Source organism: Gouania willdenowi, chromosome 15, assembly GCF_900634775.1.
Source record: "Gouania willdenowi chromosome 15, fGouWil2.1, whole genome shotgun sequence".
In the NCBI taxonomy this organism is placed as follows: Eukaryota; Metazoa; Chordata; class Actinopteri; order Blenniiformes; family Gobiesocidae; genus Gouania; species Gouania willdenowi.
Window position 1 is genome coordinate 15,510,414 of NC_041058.1, and position 23,660 is coordinate 15,534,073.

A 23,660-nucleotide genomic window follows, 5' to 3' on the forward strand; every position below is an offset into this window, starting at 1 on the left:
TTTCACAAAGAGTGAATAAAAGCAGAATAAAGACAATAATAATATAAAAGATGTAATGAAGCCACGTTTGGCAACATCATGAGTCAATCTCACAGTCCTTATACAGTATATCTCTCTCCACTTGATACAAAGGCTTTTTTTTTTTTGCCATTCCTAAACGTATCACTTTGTCCAGACGAAAAATTCAACACATTTTCAACTAAAATGCTGCAAAACAGGCACATGATATCTGCATTACTGGGATAATTATGAAATACCACTCAAAGTGCGGCTTTCTCATCATTTCAAGGATACATAGCACAGCTTAAATCAATAGCGTACAGTACCACTCCCATGACTGTGAGATAGTTTCGTCCTGAAATGTTTTATAAGGGTTTTTTTTATTTGTTTTTACAGAAATTGATGTAAATCTAGCAAACCTGGCACGTCCGTGAGGTGTTGTAACAGGTATGCAAAACAGTATCTCGCCAATGTTAGAGAACATCGATTGAAAACGTTCTTATCGGTGTCTCTGGACCAAATTGACTTTTTTTTTTTTTTTTCTTTTTTTTTTTAATTCTATTTTTTTTTTAATCATCAGGGATCAACTAAAATATCAACAACTATCCTCACAGCAGAATCTTTGGCGTGGTAGACAACAACAGAAAAAGAGCAAAAAGGAAGCACTGACTTAAACAGTTGGAGGCCATTGCCAGTTGTCCTTTGTTTCAAATCAGGTTCAAAAGGTCATTTCCTGTTCGCTGTCATCAGACTTAGCAAAAGGAAATCAGCAGAACGGTCACAATAACTGCTGCTGTGCATAACTAGGCCATTATTTCACCTTTTAACGTCAAATTTATCTTCTCCTGATGTTGGAAACTAATGAGGTCAGCTTTCATCCTTTGAAAACTGCCAAAGAGCTACAAACGTAAAGTTTGAACAAACAGTGAGGGGGTCTCTGCTGCCCCCTTCTGGGAAATCTGATACTGCAGTGCAGTTGCTCTGAGGCACATGTGACCACTCCTTCCATTGAGGCAGCAATGCTCCTTCTTGCGTTACAAATACTATCATCCATTTTGCCACACAGAACAGATATCTGGTTGAGAAGATATCAACCCCACTGGCAACAATCTGGATGTCTCACTGTCCTGATCTCTGAAGTAGATGATTTGTTAGAAAAAAAAAATAGAGTTTAAGGCTGCCAGGGTTTTCTGTCCTTGCCTTTCTGATCAGGAATGTGTTTGTAACGACATTTGTCGCCAAAATGGCATCCGGTGGTTCTCCAGAAGTAACACTCGTCTCCATTCACTGGGCCACGTCTTCTAGCTCTGTGTAGACATACAAAGGGAGGAGCTACGTTACCCATATGTAAACGGCGTTATTTTTTAAAGACCAGTTGTAACATGTTAAAGTTTCATTTATTCAGACAACTTTTTTTTCAGGAAATTTGATCACCTGGCATGTTTCGACTGCCAACTTCCTCAGAGGCATCTAGTGATTGCTTTGATGTATCCCTACAAGTTCTTTCATAAGGAAAGAACTAAAGCATCTACTGATTAGCGCAAATCATTTTGTGATTTTGATTAGCGTGTTACAAGGTTGGGGTCAAGTATAGTTGTAATCATATAATTGAGAATTCATTAAAATTATGACGTAATTGTAAATTTAATTGAAAAAAATCTGTTGCTGTAGTCATAATTGAATTTGTAATTGGCAGTAAAAGTCTACAAAAACTGTAAATGACAATTTAATGAAACAAACTTGTGGAACCATGTTACAGTTCTATGGTTTAAACATATGTACTAAATAATTATTAAACATCATTTTATATTATACATATATTTCATATTAACTTTTCTCACTACCTGTCAGTTCTCTTCAGGATCATTTTACCATTTAAAAACACACCAAAAATATAAAATACCAATATTTTCATGGATAAGATAGCTTAACAAGGAAACCAAGAGATGAGAAACAAATTAGATGATAGTTGGGCTGCCAACTATGGTTGATGCCGTCGTGGTCGACCAAGATTTTCATTGGTCGACCAGCAATGTTATCAGTTTCAATAGCGTTTTTTATTTAAAAAAAATGAAATGCACTGATATAGGTGATAAGGATTAAATATCAATATAATGTATTTAATGCCTAAACATGATTCTATGTCCAGCAACAGCTGTGTGCGAGTGCGTGCTGCTCTGGGAAAAAAGAAAAAAAAAAAGTGGTGTGCTTCAGCTGTCAGTGCGCTGTCCTCAGAGCAGAGAGGAAATGAGTTAAGACAGGCTTGAAACACAAGCATCCACTGTTAAATCCATCCTTTTTTCTGCACAAGAACATGGATGATCTTTATATTTGATATGTGGATTATGTAAATAGATCCACTGCTGTCTCTGGTGCCGCGGGGCACACTGCACACCTGTGTTTGACGTGCGTTTGTTTACCCGTGCGCTGATCTGATGTTGATATTAACAGTTTATTAATAAAAGCATGATTACCACTAAATCAAACATAAATATGTCATTTGTATGAGGAAAACATAGGTTTTAATTGTTGGTTTCAGGTTGGGCGCTGATTTAAATACCTAATGTCTGTCAAACCTGTAGGTTTCACTTTTGCTTTGTCGGGTTCTGGTCAAAGCTTGAATAAGGTTCATATCATAAATGGTGTGTGTTTAAAAGCAAATCACCACCACAAAACGCCAAAACTAAATATGTGTCTCTTTTTCTTTCTCCTCATCTGCACCTGCTCATTCATTCTCCATTTATTTATTTTTTTGGGTCGACTAATCGCTACGTGTGCCATAGCCTTGGTTGACCAATCATTTCCTTGGTTGACGACAGCCCTAGATGATAGATAATATTAGTTTTATTTTACAACTTATTTTTGACATGGGTCAAAACTGACCCGTTATCATAAGAGATGCTAACAGAAAAGCTAACACAAGAGAAAGGTTCAATTCTACTGGGTTATTTATTAAAGGCTCAGTAATTGTGGTTATTTGTAATTGGACTTTAGTAATTGATAATGAAATTGTAATTGAATTTCAGGGGGGAACAAATTGCAATTTTAATTGTAATTGGAAAAAATGTCAATCATAACTGCGTTGTAATTAAACATGGATAATTGAATACATAATTGTAATTGACCCCAACACTGGTATGTTAAGATGAGGTTTTGTTTATTCAGACATGGTTTTTCAGGAAGTTGTGCTGATCGCCTTTGATGGTTGTATGTCAGGAGATCAAAAAAAATCCTGAAAAACCGTGTCTGAATGAACAAAACCTCAATTTAACATACTATTCAAAAAGAAGACAAAATTAATCTCGCTGGAACTATTACATGAAACTTCAAAGGAACCATCAAAGGCGATCAGCAGAACTCCTCTGAGGAAGACTGGCAGTTGACAGTTCAAACATGTCGGGAGATCAAATTTTACTGAAAAACATTGTCTAAATAAACAAAACCTCAACTTAACATATTATTTCAAAAAAAGAAATGAACAAAATGAACGTGCTGGAATTAGAGACTAGTTGTTTCTTACCCAGCTGCTGCTGCTGCTGCTGCCGCCGCCGCTGCTGTTCCAGGATGTTGAGTTACAGGAAGACACGTTTTAAGTGGACTTGGAAGGACTTTCTGGGTGCGACGGTCTGGATATCTCACCACTAACCGCGTGTTCTCAATACAATAGCCCTGCAGGAGCAAATACACAAGTATGAAACAAACAATCATTCACCTCAAAGAGGTTTGAGATTGAGTGAGACAAACCCGTTACTGACATTTAGCTTCTCCATGGCGGAAGCTGCCATGCTTGCATTTTTAAAGTTGACAAAGGCACAGAATCTCTCATGTAGCACGCGTATACTCTCTATTTCACCATGCCTACAAAATACAGAAGAAGAAGAATCAAACAATGTTCAACTGAGATCAATCAAAAACATGTTTTATTTATTGATTAGATCTACATTAAACTCCAGAAAAACCAACATACATTTTAAAAAGGTCCCAGAGGTGTTTCTCAGATAACTCTGTTGTTACATTTCCCACCCAAAGAGAAGGACAAGGAGTTCTAAAGGGGGGGAAAAAGAAGAGAAAAATCAGATAAACAGAAATAAATATTAGTTAAGCTACCCTTTCAAAATAAAAGCTCAGGCTCTAGATTGGGGAACAACTGCTCACATACCCAGGTTGCACTGCTGATGGATCTTGGCCTCCAGCTGCTGAAAATAAAAAAGGAAAATGAAAACATATGTATTTTCATAGTTTTTTATATTGTGACTAAACCATATCTTAATGAAAATAACGTTTGTAGTATTGGCCTTACCATTAGAACTACCACAGCAGGCGGTTAGAGCAGCCTGAACGGTTGAAAACTTCTCCAACAGGAAGACACTCTTCATTTCTTCAAAGCCAAGCTCCTAAGAGAAAAAAAAAAAAAAAGAATGAGACAAAAAAATGCAGTTTCCCAGAAGACTTAGTTTGCAGGTGTAATTACCATTAACTGCAGCACTTTACAGTTATAGAGGTCGTTGACGGCTTCCTCACAGTCTGGGTCCAGCTTTAGAACCTGCTCCATTGCTTTTTCTGCTTCACTGTACTGCTGTAAAGTAGAATTTTTAAAATATGTAAATAAAGTCTGTTGGGTTTCAGTTTAACAGCACAGGAACATTTATGTGGTAGAAGCGAGTGCTGGAACATTATTTTGACACTGAAGTTAGAAAATCCAAGAGTGCAATGCTAAATGGGCATTAACTTGTTCAAGTGGTCTGTAAGATTTCTGACTTTAAAAAAAAAACTAGAATAAATCATTATCTAGATTAGTGACGCAAAACAAGTCTTCCCACTGCAATGATAATAACAACATAAAGTATAACAGTTAACCTGTGGTGCTTTTGTCATCCATGCTTCTCCCTTACCTCCATGCATTATATGAGGGAGGGTTATTTGCTAGTATTAACATGTGCGACAAGGTTGGGGTCAATTACATGTTTCAGTTACAATTACCGTCTAGAGGTCGACCGATATATCAGCCGGCCGATATATGGACTTTTTTCGGCCATCAGCCGATTTTTTTTAAATTTTTTTAGAGTAGCTATTAAATGAAAAAAGAAAGAACATAAAAAACATCCATTCGATGTATGAATGTACACCAAAATTGTAAGTAATAATAATAATAATGGGTGAGGTAGAAGCCAATAGGCAAAGCCGATTTAATAGGACAAGGATATGATAGAATAGTGCCAGATCAAATATCCTTATCCTATTATATCCTTAACAGGATAAGGATTTTTGTTTTACTTGGTTGTGTACGGGTATATTTAAAGTTCGATAAATTTCAAGAGTTCCATTGGTGTGTTTGATTTAATTTCTAATATATACATTTATATCATATGAGTGTTTCAATTGTCTTTCATAATCAATGTGCTTTAAAAAAAAAAGCCTTATATCGGCTGAATTTTTATTTATTTATTTATTTCTTTTTTTAATCGGTATCTGCATCGGCCTATGAAAATCCCTTATCGGTCAACCTATAATTACGTCTTCAATTATCCATGTTCAATTACGATTACAGTGACCAGCTATTTTTCCAATTAAAATTAAATTACAATTATTTCTTATCCTCAGAAAGTCAATTATAATTACCTTCTCAATAAATAAAGTTCAATTCCAATAATCACAATTACTGAGCCTGATAAAGGTTAACCTCTAGTGGTAGATTTCTGTTAGCATCTCTTATGCTAACAAGTCCTAAATCAGCTGTAAAATACACTAAAAACAAATGTCTATCATCTCATTTCTTTCCAATCTATTGCTTACCTTGTTTGTCTTCCCAATCAATGAAAATATAGGTTTTTACATTTTTGGTGTGGGTGTCTGAGCCTTATTTGTGTCAGTATACCCCTATATTTATTATTTAATTTTTTTTGAAAAGTTCAAATGTGGGAAAGCTTGATATTAAACCTATTTTAATAATTGTTAACTACATATGTTTAGAACTGTACATAGAACTGTAACATTGTTCCCCAGTTTTGCGTAAAATTATAATTGATAATATAGCATTTATATGGCAATTACAACTAAAGTCAATTATCTGAACTCAATTATAATTTCATTTAGATTACGACAGCAACAATTAAGCCATAATTAATTATTAATTATGCCATAATTAATTATTAATTACGCGATTACAATTAAAATTGACCCCCAACCCTGATGTGCATGGCATTTAGTTCATATTGAAGGAACAATTTGCTTACACAGATCATTTTCTTCTTGTGTGCAGCAGGTGTGATAACGTATGTGCACTCTGGTAATAGCCTCTGGCATTAAAGCGCTCACAGGTGAACCTGCTTTGTTTTGCTTACAATGTAAAATAGAAACTGGCAACCTCATGACCTAAAGAGTGGGAGTGGCATTCGGTTTTAATCAGCAGTCTTTTTTTGGTACTTCTGCTTTCGTTCTGTGAAGAGAAACATGCTGAAGAACTCTTCTTGTTCATTAAAAAAGCTAAATAAACATGCTTTAGCTAGATCGACTGCATTCCTCATGTCTTGTTTTTTTTTTTGTAATAGTTAAATGTTTCTTTTTTCATACAAGAAAAAAAGGAACTATTTAACCAATGTTTTAGCTGAGTTTCTATTTCTGTTTCTTCTCAGGGCTCGTTTCTGGTAACATTCTGCAACAGTTCAAACTCTGTGACATTAGTTTCTGACAGGGTTGGGTCAATTATAATTTTAAAAAATGTGTTGCTGTTGTAATCATAATAAAATTGTAATAGAGTTCAGATCATTGACTTTTTGGAAAATTCGGTAATTGAACGTGGATAACTCAAAACATAATTGTAACTGAAAAATGTAATTGACCCCAACTCTGGTTTCTGAACAATGAAAAGGAAGTAGTGCCAGCTCTGACGCCATCTTGTACGTTTGACATTTCGTCTTTGCTTTGGTTCCAAGTAATTGAGCCACCTTGATGAAGTATAGAATAAAAATGTGTTTTTCTAGTGTCATTGTGACTGTTGTGCATGCAGCATCGATTGAGCCCTGCATGGTATGTGGCCTAGTTTTCTGGTATCTCCCCTTATTGCATCACACTTTGCACCTTCATTGTGTCCTTATATGTAGCAAGAGGCACATATGCAATGTTGGGCTTTTGACAGTAACTAGCAATGTCTAACGCAATACTTTTTCAAGAAATAAACTGAGTTACTGTTACAATGCTGTGCGTTTGTTCGTTACTTTGCTAGCTGCAGTATACTTCCTGTTTACAGTGGGCTGGCGCTACATTTTTTTTGTAGGATGCCATGCCAACCAGAAGAAAAAAAGAAGAAGCAGGACTGTCGGCATGTCCCTGTTTACTATAACGTGCGCTAATCATGGCGAGAGCAGGACGAGTCTCTCAAAGTGGACTAGATTAGTTGGATGAGTTCACTAAAATACAAACTTTGATGCAGCTTCTTTCAAATCAAATACTTTTTGATCTTGTGCATTTTAGGGTTTGATCTTCCCAAAATACACTTTCTAATTTTTTACATTGGATCTAAAACTGCTGAGAGTGCAGTGTGTTCATTTATTTTTTAATTTTCCCAACAACTTACAGACCTTAAAAAGGCCCGAATGTCTGCAGCTGTTTAAAAAAGCAGCAGCTTGAACTCACCTGCATGCCCATAAGAGCACTACCCTTACGGAAGTATCCTTTGGGCCAGTCTGGGGCGAGTAGAATGGAACGTTCAGCATCGGTCAGGGCTTTAGGATACTGCTCCAAGCAGTAATAACAATAGGAACGATTTCCAAAAAACCTAAAAATACAAAAGAAGTGTAAAACTTTACCATTTTTAAAAAAAAATTGAAATCATAATCAAGCAATGTGTACAAAAGGTGTACCTGTAGTCCTTTGGATCACATTTAATGGCTTCTGTAAACATGCTAACTGCTTGTGAGTACAGTCCTTCCTGCACCAACTTAATCCCTTTTTCTGGGAAAAACCGAAAACAACAAGTCTGTACTGATACAATATTCCAAAGACTAAACAAACCACACAACATGTAAATGATCTGCTTGAATTCTCTGTGGCCACTCCAACAATGTTTGTGTGCAGTGCCATCCACCTGTGAGCGATGTGCTTTTCTTGGTCATGGAGTCACTTTCATTTGTCTGAAAGAAAGATAGAATCTCCAATCAGTTTATATTCCTAGAAATGTAGGGTCTATAGCAGGGGTCACCAACCTTAGTGAAACTGCGAGCTACTTCATAGATACTAGTAATCGACCAATTCATCGGTCGGCCAATTTAATCAGCCGATTTTTGCGTGTTTTATGTGCATCGGCATCGGCCGATGCGTGCTGCTGCGTTCGCTGATCCACTTTATATACAGAGCGGCTGCCACAGGCTGCTCGTGTTGCTGGAGACAGAGGCTGCAGAGTGTAGAGCCCCTCCCCCCACTAGCAGAGCGTGAAAAAGGCTCTTCAACCCCAACGGCAAGTTTTAAACTTTTAAAGCATCTTTTAACTGTTTAACTCAGATGTTGTTCCGTGGTTCATGGTTCAGTGTTGTTGTCACAGTTGTATTTAACGAGCAGCTGGCTGGAGATTTGACATGCGTTTCTCTCTCCCTCCCTCTCTGCTTCTCAGTCAGTGGGATAGAAACATTACAGCAATATGAGAGCGCTGCGCTGAGAAGGAGAGTTTTTAAAACTTTGAGAAGCAGTTTACTACTTGTTTGAATATTTATTCCTATTAACGTTGATGCAATTTAGAACAAAAACTTGAACAGTTTGTTGCTTAATGCGCATCTGGCATCACATTATTTTCCTCTGCTAATTTATGTTCTGGGGTTGTGTTGGAATGGACTATTATTCATGGTTTCTTTTTGTGTTTAATATTATAATTATATATCTTTATACTCAATAATCCTGTTAATCTTCAGTCAGGCCAACTTTTGTCAAAGCTATTTTCAGGACAAGGACAAACAGTTCTTTTTCATACTATTTCATGAGATGTCTCACTCTATTTTTTACTTATTCTACATCCCCTGTTTTTATTATTTGTCAATAATTTTTTACTTGGTGTTGTTCTACCTCACCATTGTTAATTTCAATAAATGTTCCCCTTTGCAACGCTTACATTTGTCTCAATGTTTCAGTGAAAACAAACATTAAGACAACATTTAAATTTAATACAAAAACTTGTCAAGTGCAGCAGTATGCAACTCTACTACATCTGCCACCTGTATTTTTCTTTGTGAGCTTGAAGCCTGGCAAGTAAATCCCATTTTATAGGGAGCTCATTGGTTACTAGTGCACCTGTAAGAACAGGTCTGAGGGCCCCTCTTGAGGTCCATGAGGACACTACCTGGTGCCAGCGGGCATCGTGTTGGTGACCCCTGGTCAATAGATTTATGCTCTGGAACCAGGGTTGAGATCAGTTACAATTGCAATAATTAGAATTACAGTGACCAGCCTTTTTTTCAATTACAATTATTTTTATCATCAGAAAGTAAATTGCAATTGTGTTCTCAATTACACTTAATCACAATTACTGAGGCTGAAATAAATAACCTAATAATAGTAAACCTTCCTCTTGTGCTAGCTTTCTGTTACCATCCCTTATGCTAACGGTTCCTAAATCAGCTGTAAAATACACTAAAAACAAATATCTAACATCTAATTTCTTTCCTATCTATTGGTTACCTTGTTAGGCTTCCTAATCAATGAAAATGTAAGTTTTAATATTTTCCGTGTGGGCGTCTGAGCCTTTTTTGTGCCAGTACACCCCTATTTTTTTTTTTTTTTTTTAATGGTAAAATGTAGGAAAGCTTGATATGAAACGTATTTTAATGATCGTTAACTACATATGTGTAGAACTGTACATATAACTGTAACATGGTTTCCCAGTTTTGCATTAAATTGACAAGTTTTATAGAATTTCCGTGGCAATTCCAATTATAAAGTCAATTATATAAACTCAATTTAACTATGATTACAACAGCTACAGACTTTTTAAAATTACAATTATGCCATAAATGTAATTAATCATCATATATAATTGACCCCAACCCTTTCTGGAACATTATTAACACTGTTCCTCCATGGAAAGTACTACATTTATCAGTATGGGCATTTATTCACCTCTCTCCGAGCCTCGTTCTCCTTGTTTTCTTTGGATTTACGGTTGGATCCTTTGGGTTTAATGTGGCTGGCAGCGTTGGCAAAGAAAGCACTGCTTACATCCCACTCCGGCTCCTATTCAAACACTGATATTGAATCCAAACTATACGATTATAACAAAAATATCAAGTAGTACAAAGTCTTAGACAATAATGAAAATGACATTGATGTTGACGAGTCACTCATTTAGCTTAACAAACCTCTTCACTGGATCTAGATTTGGCCTTGTGCTGCTCATCCGCTCCTGAAGGTACCTTGACTGCTGTGCACTGTGACAAAGCCGGCTTTACCTCCTTCTTCTTTTCTTTTTGCATCACCTCCTCGTCTCCTTCTGCTTCGGACTCACTCACATCCATGTCAGACTCTACACCTCCACCCTCCTCTTCATCATCATCCTCCTGGTGCAAGTCAATGTACAATTGTTGCTTTTCATTAGAAGAACAAAGATGCCGGAGGATTTTCATGAGATCATACCTGCTCCATGCTGTCGCTTTGCTTCATTTGTTCCTGCTTACGTTTTCGACGACGCTGCAACAAATGAAGGGAGAAATTTGACGTCTTTCCATGTTTAACGTGTATTCAAACTAAAATACTCACAAAAATTCAATTACATACTACAGGCAAGGTCTGCTTACCTTCCTCTTGGCTTTACGGCGCACTGCTCTTCGCCTGGCCTTCTCTTCCTCACTTAAATCCTCCTCTCCATTCAACATGTCCTTTGAAAACAGTTAGGAAAACCTTCAGTATTGTCCAGTCAGCCATGCAGTGCATTGCATTGCAGTGACACCATGGGTTTACCTCTGACAAAGTGCTTTCATTGCTTGTGTTAAAAGCTCCGGGACCAGAGTCCATGTGGTCCTCTTGCCGGGCAGTAGTCCCTGGAAGCACACAGCATACACACTTGTCATATTAGGGCTGAATGATTTTGGAAAATAATCTAATTGCAATTTTTTTTTCCTCAAATTTGCGATTGTGATTTTATATGCGATTATTCTTTCAAGGGCCTCTTGTTATGTATTTTTCAATGAACACAAGCAATAAATCAGTCTGTTTCATAATAAGCACTTTCAGATTTATTTAAACTGTAAATAAATATAAAATATAAATTTTAAAGCACAAATTACAACAATAAAGCAAACAAATCTGTGGCTTTACCTCTGCAACATATAACTAACTTCACGTTTCATGAAACATACGGACTGCACTTCTTAAACACTCTCTGAACTTAACAGGACAGTACAAGACAGGACAAGAAACAATAAAATAAATTTTTTTAAAAATTGCAGCCTTTGCGTTTTATAATATTGCGATAACATCGCAAATGCAATTAATCATTCAGCCCCATGTCATACACTAGTCCAGGAACGTCAAACTCATTTTACTTCAGGGGCCAAATACAGAGCAGTTTATCTTAAGTGGGCCGCAGAAAATTAGTAATTTAATCATTATTTAGTATACAGGGTTCCCACTCTTTTTTCCAAAATGATTTTCCAAATTTTTTTACCAAATTTCCATGACTTAGTTCTGAACCGTTAAGATCTATTCAAGACCATTAGAGCGCAAAAATGAGCAGGCCTTGTGCCATGGTTAGTAGCAAAAATGGTGCAACAGCTTGTAAAAGTTTTTGTATAGTCCCCAATTATCTATATTATATATAGTGTGCCAAATCACTGGTCCAAACGGTTAAAGGGAGACTATAGACATTGATGAACCTATACAGAACCAATTTAACGGAAGTAAGACACACCCAGAATGGTATTCCTATAGTTTCCCACCTAGCCATTGTTGTGGAAAAAACATATGTCTGATGGAATAAAAATAAGTGGACGATATGTCTTTGTGTGGATTTATTCAGAACCCTGAAGGAACATGTTTTACAGAAACAAAAGTGAACCCATCTATCAGGTTAAATGTTACTTTATGGACAAAGAGACGGGGAGGGTTGGCCTTCTCAGCAAAACATAACATCAGTGTCCTTGAAAACATGCAGAAAGTGTTTAGACTTCAGCGACACTCGTGAGAGAGAGTTTTAGTTGTTACAATTCAGAGAGCAGGGGAAAAAAAAAAAACCAGTTTTTAATGAGCAAACTATAGAAATCTGCCAAAAGGATGAAATGAAACGTGGCACCAACATAAACCAGTTTAAAAAGCTTTTAAAGACATACTGTATGTCATTAGTAGTGATGGACCGATACATCGGCCGGTCGATATTATCGGCCGATTTTTGCATTTTTTACGAGTATCGGCATCGGCGGAACAGAAATATTTTTTACTTGTTGTCTTTCTACCTCACCTTTGTTAGTTTCAATAAATGTTCCTTTTTTAAAAACTGACATTCGTACCATTTGTTATCATCTTTGTGTAATTTTTGTGATGTAAATTGAGGGAGCAAAAGCAGTATCGGCTCCAAATATTGACTCAAGAAAATCAGCAGTCCATACCGGTCATCGGCTAAGGCTGATGGGGAAAAAAATATGTTTGATGTGCATGTATAAAGTGTATTTATAAAACATGTGCAGAATACACATTGAATGAATAATGTAAAAATTTGTATAGATGTTTTGTTGTTATGGGTTAGGTATGTACAGAATAAACTTTGCTTCCACCTACACCCTTTCAGCTGAAGAATTAGACAATCGAGTTTGTTCTGTTTTGTTTTTCTACCAAACTACCAAAATAAAATTCAAAAAATCCACAAACATTAGCTTTGAGTACACTGTGATATATATAAAATTCATTTGGGCGTTTTCTTTCTAGGTATCAATCTATTTTCCTGTTTTGAACAAGCCTAAGCATATTCCACCTACCTCTAAATGCCATTTACATACTATATCCTGTCTTCAAAAGAATGAGGAGGCTACAAACCACAGTGAACTCATACCGAACCCGTTCTATTTATTATTATGTGTTTTTGCACATTTTCACTGAAAGAAAGAAAATGCAGTGTTACACACTGCCATCTTAAAAGTGCAACAAGTTTCTTTTCACGGGAACTACTGTGCATAAGTCTCAAAGTAACCATTACAACATAATGACGGCATTATAACAACTGTAAGAACATTAAGGAAAAATTCCCGAGTTACTGGTAATGCACAAAAATTGATTATTGATTCTATTGTGTCGGTTTAAGCACTGATCTGAACAGATTATATGAAAATAAAATGCCTGTGCATACATAAATATAGCAGGCATTACACACTGCCATCATAAAATCATGTGCATCAAATAACCATTGCAACACATTGAAAGTATTGTAACTACCACTGTAGGGCCCTAAAAAAATCCACGTTAACGGAATCACGGACGGAATCGACCACTTATTAGGAGCACCGCTCTCCCCCCTCCTGTCCTGGCTGCATTTAACTTATCCTAAACCACCAAAACACAACGCAAATCATCACTGACTTCTAAAGACAGAGACTCCAGTGCCTGTTTAACTTTGCTGTGCCTGTAAAGCTCCGCCCATTTTTCGTGTAGCGCAGCGGTGCTCCGTGAGCATGTGATCAGCTTTAATCATCTTCCCCTGCTCAGTGTTTGAACTGTTGTGCCTGGTTTAACTAAGAATAACTCAATCCGTGCTGTGCTTTAGTACTTTTTATTCCAGCCTTTCGTACGTGCCTCTTAAGAGTCGTAGGTACACATTCACAGTCAGCAAGCTACCTCAAGTACAACCGTTACAGTGGAAACTTCCGGTTTACAAAATAAAAGTCTGTGGTTGGAGCAACGTTATTAAAATGTTATATTTTAACAACATTTCATCAGAGCTACAAAATATAGGATAATTTAAATTAGGTTAATTTAAACAAAATTGATCAAAACCTAATCAATAAACCTGATCAGATTCAGTAAACCATTAATCCCTGGCAGGAAATTGGGCAACATCAATGCTGTTCTCATACATCTTTATATGACAAATAATTACCAGTAAAAAGCAGCAGTCAGAATAATCCATGTCACTACAACTTACAGTATATCTACCTTTTATTGTAATTACTTTATTTTTTTTTTACATACATTTTTGTTTAATTATGAGGTTTTTTTTATTTATTACTATTTATTTTGTTTCCTCACAGGAGTTATAAACTAATATTTTCTTTAAAAAAATTAGTATTAGTATTTCTAAAAAACAAAATTAAAAAAATTAAAGTGGAAAAAACAGAATTTGGGAAAAAATAAAACGTGAAATTTTACACAAATACACAAAAATATTGATGAAATATTAAAAAAAAAATGAATTAATTAATCAATAAAAAAAAAAATCGCTATACAACGTGAAATTGATTTTTTTTCACACCCCTATTCAATGCTGTTTTGTCACCGTGCATTACGTTTAATCTGAATGGTCGCCTATGATGCGATGCATTTGATTGTTGTCTAGTCAATCAATTTTTTGTAGTTTCACGATGTCCGTTGATTATTTTAAAACAAAATATATATAATTTACTCAGAAACAGTTGAGTGCAGAAATGTAACAAATAACTTTACTTCTTTTAAAACGTACTTAAGTACAAGTACTAGGGCTGGGCTATATGGCAAAAAAAATTTTAATCACAATTTTTTCATATCGTCCAATCTTGATTATTATCAGAATTTTTTTTATTTGTTTTCAAACTGCCAGTTTTAAAGCATCTGTACTGAAAACTAAAGAAACTAGAGATTACTTCAACATTTTATTAATATACAGAGTAAATGACAAAGCAAATTAAAAAAGATGAACATAAAAAAAATATTCAAAACATTTTAGTCAACAGTATAACAAAGGTAGAAAAATATTAAATAACACCGGAACTAGTTTACACTCCGGACTGTAAACCAGGTATGCAAGACACAAAATAAAGAAATTGCCCCCTGAAAAAATGTAAACAAATGTAAACCTCAACACTTTGAAGTTATGATTCTACATATGCTGTTAGCATCATTGCTACTTGCAAATCTGCATAATCTTTAAAAACAATACAGATAAGCTAGTTTCAAGTTAAAATAGAACACAATAAAAAACAAACATATAACCATACAAAAGTTAGCAGAATTGAATACAAAGCAAATTAAATTAAATAAATACAGAAAAATAGTAGAATAATTTTCACTCAACAGTGCAATGAATGTAGAAAAATATAACAGTGCACTAGTTTACAGTCCTGAATATTTTTGAAGGTATACAGGATACAAAATAAACAAGGCGCCGCCTCAGGGATAATGAAGACACCTTTAAATGTAAACATTATAATTTTCAAGTTACATATCCTGTTAACGTCATTACTTTTTTTCTTTCGCCACTGAGTTTAAAGGCATCATGTCTTTTGCTAGACAAAAAGCAATCGTGCGTGTAATCGTTTCTCTCCTCTTCGAATGCTCATACGGCGCAATGGCCACAAAAGATGACACGATTGATTGCTGCTTTGGTTTGGTGGCTGCACCACTAGTAGCGGCTGAACTGCTAATGCTACGTGTGCTAGCAACATGATTAAACACCTTTGTTGTGTTGCCGGTTTTTGAGGGCACTGACCGCCGACATACCTTGCACTTCGGCTTCATTTGCTCCAAGTCACTTCGGAGATACCCAAACCACCGCCACACAACCGACATTGAGTAACTTTTTCTTCTCAATAATAGCCTCATCTTCGGGGATAACGCCAAGTCATGGCTGACATCTGATTCGCTGCTCTCAGCTCCGCGTTCATCTCCACGTTTGCTCATTCTGTTTACATCTCCGGTGTAGTGTAGAATAAACCTACCATGAAAGTTTCCTACGGTAGACAGTGGGCATGCGCACCTGGCAAACTGCGCATGCGCGTCCATCATTTTGAAAAAAGGTAATAATCTTCTCTTTAATTTTAAGGGTAGCAAAATATTGTACATATACGTGTAAATTTCTACTACGTTATTAGTGCGCATGCGCCTGTAGGAGGCTTTCACGCGTAGGATTATTTTTCACTACACCGGCCTTACAAGTGGAAGTGGAGCAAGAAAAGGTCGACTAGGATTCGCTGTTGTCACGCACATGGCTGCCTTCTTCTTCGTTATGGAGTGTTATGGCGGTTTGCATCCGAAGCGGTGCATTACCGCCATCTACTAGATGTGTCTTGCAACCACACACATTTCCAACATTTGGGATCGAGTAAATATGCTCACAGCTGATCACCGTAATCGACCTGAAAGTTCTTGCAATCATATAATCGCCAAGGCCTAACAAGTACCATTACTGATTTAGAAATATACTCAAAGTACCCATACAAGCAGTTCAATTATAGTAACGTAAGTACTTGTAATCCATTACTTTCACCTCTGTTAGTTTGTACCACAGTAACAAAACAGCAGGAAGAAATGCTTTCTCCATAGGATCAAAAATTGACTCAAAGAAAGTAAAAAAGAAAAACTCACTCTGGGACTCATTCTCGTAGATTCTCCTTTAGTCCAAACAAAGTTGTATCAACTGTGTTTAAAACCATGTCACGAGTTCAACCCACATCACACCCAGATACACAAAAAATGACACCATAAACAGCGACAGCCTCTAAAGGGAAACGTGTGAGAGGAGAGAGGTGGGGTTGAGATAGCACTTTCTCAGAAATAGAGAAATGGCCAACTTTTAGTTCATCATTTATTTAGGAAAGTTTTTAAGAGATTGACAAATCCATAGTACTGTATGTTTGTGACTAAAGTTAATAAGAGTAAAGTATGACAAAAAAAATCTCCACCTGCACACACTACAATGAAACAATTGGTGTAAAAAAAAAATTTTAAAAAAGAGAACTGGATTTCCTCATTCTTTCACTATCTGTGTTTCTCTCTTTGCTGCTCAGACTCCAGTTAACATGTTCCACTCTGATGAATGATACATGTTGTAAATACAGGGAAAAGTCCACACTGTGCAGAGAAACTGATCCAGGTACATTCCGGCACTGTCTTCTTTCTGCTGCGAGTACAGTAGGAGCCTATAGCTAACATAGTACATTATATGCAGTCAGAGAAAGGAATGTCAGCCCAAGAGCACAGAGGAACTGCAAACAATCTGTAATATTTGTTGTAACAAAATGTTCTTACAAGCAGAAAAACACGAGCTCAGCGAAAACAGTAAACTCAATGACTTTCTTTCTACTCTCCAAGAATGACTCACTAATACTATACAAGGATAAAGGTGACAGATGAGCTCTCGTCACAGGAATGCAAAATAACAGCATATTTGCAAAGACCGCAGCAATCTACATTAGCGTAGCTTCAAGAGCAAAGAAATAGTGCCTCACGCTTTAATAAATCAATTACTACCACCATTAACAATTAAGGACATACCCTTGTACCCTTTGTTCTTTGGTTATTGCTTTTTAAAACCAAATCAAAATAGCAAATAAACAACATGGTTATTTTGTTTTACCGACTTATAACCAAAACAGAAATACAGAAAATTTAAAAATCAGACAAGCAGCATTTTTCTGTTTTAAAATTAAATCTTGTTCTGTTTGTGTGATATTTGGATATTTAAGGGAAACTAGAACGAGAGCTTCATGTTTTAGTCTCACCACACAGTGACCCACAGACGAACTTTCACTTCCTGATGAAAAAAGAAGGAACGCATAAGTCACAACTGATGAATTGAAACTTTATTAATACATAAATATATTTTTTTTTTTTGGATGTTACAAAAAGCATGCACCTGATTTGTGATTAAAGAAGCCAGAGGCGGTGTAATTAATCTACTGGTGCTCCTCGTGTCTTGTGATCAACTTCCATGAGTGCTGACGGCTGCTGTTAGCGGCTAGCAATACTATAACATGCTAAATAAATATGTTTACTGCCCTCAAAAAAAGCTGTGTAATTGTTTTTGCAAAAGTGTCAAATTGTCAGTCACCAGTTTAATTGGATACTACTTGGACTGTAAAAAACCTTAAATCAAAAACATTAACGTGAGCGGCTTTTTAGGAGCTAAAACATGAAAACAGGAACAGAACCAGAAAAATTACCCTGTAAATATCTCAATCAGAACAAGTTTTATTTTTTTTTTTTTTTTTAAAAAAAAACAGAAACACGCTGCTTATCTAGTTTTGGATTTTTCTGTAATTTTTTTTAGCTTTAAGTCAGTAAAACAAAATAACCACACCACTTATTTGTTATTTTGATTTGGTTTTAAAATGGAATAACCAAAGAATGAAGGGTACACGGATTAGATACATATGTAAGTAACGTCATTACGCTTTTCAAATTTCCCTTTATTTATACATTTTGCCTTCAATCATTCCAATTTTTACTTAAAGCGATTAGCCGGAGGAGGAAAAGAGAGAGAAAATCCATCGAACGTCTCGATATCCCTCCCTAAACAGCTCCACTTCCTCCCCCTGCAAATCTACCGGAAGCCACGCCCCTACTTTTGTGCACGCGTATAGCATAACGACAATCCAATTTCTGATCGTCTTTAACACACCAACACACGTGTAGTAGGGGTGTAACGCTACACAAAAATCACGGTTTGATACGTACCTCGGTTTGGTCCATTTTCGGTACAGAATGGAACAAAATGCAAAACGTAAATTTGCTTGTTGTTTATTCGAAACTTTAGTAAACCAACAATGTATTTAACATTATACAGAGTATGAAAATAAAGTTTAAAAAAATAATACTATACTGTTGTAAAGTGCTGCCTGGTAATAATAATATTCTCGAACAAAAAATACATAAAATATAATTTTTTTAAAAATAAGCTCCGAACAGCTTGTTAATAGCTTTTAACCGCTGCTATAAAAACTCCGATGGCAGTTGTTATAGCTTTAGCTGATATTCGCACTCGGATGGTGCCGTTTCAAGTGAGTTTGCATGTTCGTCGTGTTCCCGGAAACAAAACCGATCTCAGTTGAACGTTTTATCTACTTTCTCCGTTGCAGTATTTCACCCGGAAGCCGAAGTGTTCCCAAGCATGAGACTTTAGCAACAGGGGAGGGTCCTCCAGCTCTGGTTTCTCGCTAGCGTTAGCCATGACGTACACAAACTGCAGGCGGAAGTAAACACACGCAACTTCCGTTCCGTTCCGGAAACTCACCCGTGCACAACCCTGTACCTGAACCGAACGTCCTGTACCAAAACGATTCAATACAAATACATGCATTGTAACATCCTTAACGTGTAATATTGTTTTTCACTAATAAAACACTTATGGTAGTTTGATTAAAATGTGTTTATTACCTGTCCTTGAGAAATGTCGCCAAATCAGCGTCCGTTTCGGATCCTTTTAAAAGCCTCAAGACCCTCCACCTTTGAAAAACAGCTCCGAGATAAATTCTGTTTATCCGCAAGCTTTACACCCGGACTTTTCTTTTGTTTTATAGTAAAGGCTTTATACGTTGGCAATAATGGAATGGGTAATTTTGGAGTGCTCCTCCATGATGCTATGCTGCTCAGAGTGATACCTGGTTGCTGATGTGACATGCGGCCTTGTTTCTGTGCACAGTTTATGCATTCACTTTGATTGACAGTCTCCACAACAGAAAGTCAAAGCCTATTGGCTGAGCAATCGCTGCACGATTTTATATTTGTATAGGGGTCTACGGTACGAAGGCGGAACTTATATACATTGATGTATATGAATGACCACCGGCAGTAGACCATAGTAAAAGACTAGTTAGGTAATTTTTCGCATTTCAAAAGAATGATACATAAACATAGATTTTTCAGAAACTCTGGATATCAGCTTTAAGGACAGAACTTTTTGTTCCAAACTTTTTTAAATGAACAGGAAGCCACACTGGCAACCGAAAAGAGGAACCGAGTGAGGACACATTTAAACACCCACGCTCAAATAACTAACTATGCAGCATAGTGTGTGATGGCTTCCTTATCATACCAACACACACAAGGCAGCTATACCTTGAGGGCAAATTCTACTGCAGTATATATAATGTTTGTGTGACATTGTTTACATGTATAACATGTTATTATAACTATTAAAAGGGAGGATCAGGAATTTAGAAAACAAATAAAATTGAAAGAAGACTGTACTTCTTTTAAAACATGGTTTACAAGATAAACACAAGTTCAAAGTTAATTTTTTACTATAAGTAAACTTTAGATAAAGAGAGCAAGTTGACCTTTTTACCATTGAATTCAAGCTGTGTTAATTTATATAAAAAAACAAGACACTCCTTTACTCCTTATAATAGCTAAAGCAATACCAATGCCAACAATAGGAAATAAAACCACAAAGGATTAAATGATTTACTGCATTTTCAATCCCTGTCTTTAGTTAATGCCCAACTGCATCAACAAGCTCTGATACTATTAAAAACAACAGCTAAATTGCTGTTGTTATAATGATTAACATATTAAGTTTGTAGAATTCCAGCGAGATTCATTTTGTCTTCTTTTTAAATACCGGAATTTCCAGACTTTGAACCCTGTAGAAACACGGAAATCTCTGTGAAACCTAACTTGAGTACAGCAGTCCGTCTATCGATTGGCCGAGTTGTCTGAAGGGCACCCTCATCAGCCAGTGACGTACGGCCTATGTTAGGCTGCGCCCCTTGTGTGGATTTTTCTTAGAGAATTGCTAAATTATTGGAATGCGGCCAATATCACACTGCGCTTTATATTCTGGAAATTACGGTAGTATGTTTAGTTGAAGTTTTGTTTATTCAGACAAGGTTTTTCATCTCCTGACATGTTTCGACTGTCAACTCCCAGTCTTCGTCAGAGGAGTTCTGTTGTTGAGTCACTCCACTTCCATGCAATAGTTCCAGCGAGATTTCTTTTTTCTTCATTTTGAATAGGATAAAATAATCACTTAACAGTCAAAACATGTAAGGAGATGAAATATTTCCTGGAAAACCTTGTCTGGATAAACGAAACCTCATCTAAGTTTGTAGAGACCCATCATGTGTGAACTTTGGAGGTCAGAAATACAGTCTGTCACAAAATTCTTGGTTCGAGTCAACACAAGCCCGGGTCGTTCAGAGAGGAGGTTACATATTCTCCAAGAGTGTGTGGATTTTCTCCAGGTAGCGGTCGTTTCTCAGTGTGTTAGCTTAGCTCTGTGACGCACTGGCCACCCGTCGTTCATGATGACCCACTTTACTTTGAGCCCTAAGTCAGGTGGGAAAAGTGCCACATTATTGTGACTTGCACCAGGATAGCTGGGAATAAGAGACAGACATTGGTCCTCATGGTGCACAATCAGTGCATAAGTAGGTAAGTACATAGTAACTGTTTTAAGTAAGAAATGCTGTAAGTATTTTGATCTTGTTTAAAAAAAATGAATAAATATGACATGTTTTACATGATGACATAAGTTGAAGTAATTTTCTTATATTGCACAAACAATGATTACCGGTGTTATATCATTTTCAGATTTGTGTTATGTCTATATTTGACAGTAGACCACATGACAAAGAGTATGCAGAATAGTTATGTATGTTTGTTAATTCCACCACAGAAACTAGATGATCTCTGCCATTAATAGGCAAACAAATCCAATAAAGGGATTTCTAGTTTTTACTTCTGTCCCTGCTCTGCTTTGTCCAGAGGTTCCCAACCTTTTTCGGGTCGTGACCCCATTTTGATATCACAAATGACCGGCGACCCCAGAGTCGTTTTGACACTGCTTGGCGCTGGAGAGACAACGTTCTTTCTGTACGGCTCTGATTGGCCTGGTCTTTACTGAGCAGAGGAAGTGAGCAGAAATGGCAGCAATACCAGACCCAATTTCTTACAAAAAGTAAGGAAGTGGGTGTGGCTTATCGCCACCCTGCTACAAAACAGTTTGATTTTACAGTGTGATGTGTTAATTAGAAAAATAATAACTCTAAAAATATATGTATAATTTTAAGCACTTTTTTTTTTAATCTAAGGTTTTAGTTTTTTTTTTTTTTTTTTTTTTTAACAATTACCAGATATTTCAGGCAACCCCATGTGGGGTCCCGACCCCAAGGTTGAAAAACACTGGCTTAGTACCTTATACGCCTGAATCTGATGAGAATGTCCTAATTAATAATTTGACTTGTACTTAAGTACATTTCAAAATAAGTAATTTGTTACATTTACAAATACTGAGTAAATTATTTTTTGCGATAATTTTTATATTTCCGTTTCATGTTTTCACATCGAACATGATCCATATGTTTTTAGTCGTGCCTTTTCTGACCAACGCCTGGCTACTTTCTATGGTTCAGGTTGGGGTTTCTACCCATTATGTTTAAAGTTCATACATTTAACTATACTCAAAGACTGAGAATGGATTTATTTTGAATTGAATTCATTGGTGTTATTTCAATTTTTTTTAAAAAAGAAAAGTTTGTCAAAAATGTATCATTTATTTAATTCAAATACAGATGCCTTTGTGGAAAATAAATGAAGTTTATACATGAGATGTTTACTGTATGCAAGGGAACCATGGCAAGATTTATTACCAAGTACTGGAACTAGTAACTTTTACTTTGAGTACTATTTACTTGTACTTTAGTATTTTATATATGACTTTATTGTATTTGAGTACAATTTCAATCAAGTACCAGTACTATTACTAGTACTGAGTAGGGTTTTTTTTTTTTTTTTTGTCTTTAACACTTCCTCACACTGATCTGTGTGAGTCACCATGTGAATCATCTCCTGGGTAGTTTAGTTACTCGGCACCGAGTTGTGATTCGTTCGAGAGCAGATTTAAAACCAACATGTCTACTGGTTAACAGACGTTTGCCATCATTTCTTTATATCGACTTTTAAAAGCACATGAATCTGATTTGTACTGTTGTTTGCTTGTGTCTCACTTTAGATGACCTAGTGAATGCAGCAGCACAGCCCAGAACAGCAGAAACAGGCAGGAGGGGAACTTTCATTGTTTCAACATGAACTGCGTTACATTACACGAGAAATAGAACAAAAAGAAAGAAAAGAAGAAGAAAAAAAAAAAAAGAAGAAAACAAAAAAAGAAGAAAAAAAAGTGAAGTCTAACCAACGACACTTTCGCGTTCTGTGACTTCGCCGACATAGCTGCTTGGTTACTTTTACGACACTGATTAAACTTGTAGTTAGTTTTCGAGAAAAGTTTTGTGAAAGAGGGACGTTTCTTACCGCTCCCGAGTCCCAACAGCCTGCATATATCTCTGGTGAATTTCATGAGCGCAACCATTCAGCATTATCCTCTCCTATGTCCAACTGAAGCGACTTAATCGAACACTTTAAGCCGGTTTGGACACGTTTAAGACATCGGGGAGAATCGGTGATGATACTGCAGGAATCTCTCGGTGGTTTAATCCACTTCCTGAGCGTCAAACACGAGCGTTGGATCCATAGACATGGTTGGATCCACCCGGAGCTGCGTCTTAAAGGCGCAAAACCAACAAGTAGCAGGGTTGCCAGGTTGGGTATTTCTGCAACGTTTTAAAAAAAAAAACAATAAAAGTTTGTTAATCAACAGTGGAATTTAAAATATAATGTGCTTTTATGTTATGGTGCGCGGATCATAAAGTTGGACATGGTAAAATAAATAGCAACTTTTCACACTATTTAGCAATAAACCACGTTTAAAAAACGTATGTGATAAT

At 36.3% G+C, this 23,660-nt stretch overlaps 1 protein-coding gene across 2 annotated transcripts; it reads right to left on the reverse strand.

The window, feature by feature from the left end:
- Positions 1-434: 434 nt before the first annotated feature.
- On the reverse strand, positions 435-23,425 carry LOC114477171 (uncharacterized). 2 transcript variants are annotated; one of them, XM_028469328.1, is made up of 16 exons: positions 23,188-23,425; positions 10,939-11,018; positions 10,776-10,856; positions 10,615-10,668; positions 10,341-10,538; positions 10,102-10,215; positions 8,084-8,129; positions 7,860-7,950; positions 7,633-7,774; positions 4,472-4,576; positions 4,301-4,394; positions 4,160-4,193; positions 3,968-4,045; positions 3,756-3,858; positions 3,521-3,669; positions 435-1,307 (listed from the first exon to the last, which is right to left on the reverse strand). In XM_028469328.1, exons 1-16 carry the CDS (start codon positions 23,243-23,245, stop codon positions 1,172-1,174), a joined length of 1,563 nt encoding a protein of 520 aa, XP_028325129.1. In that variant the 5' UTR covers positions 23,246-23,425; the 3' UTR covers positions 435-1,171. The 2 variants fall into 2 exon arrangements, with proteins under 2 accessions (XP_028325129.1, XP_028325128.1); XM_028469327.1 differs by having other exon boundaries at positions 4,160-4,196.
- Positions 23,426-23,660: the final 235 nt, after the last annotated feature.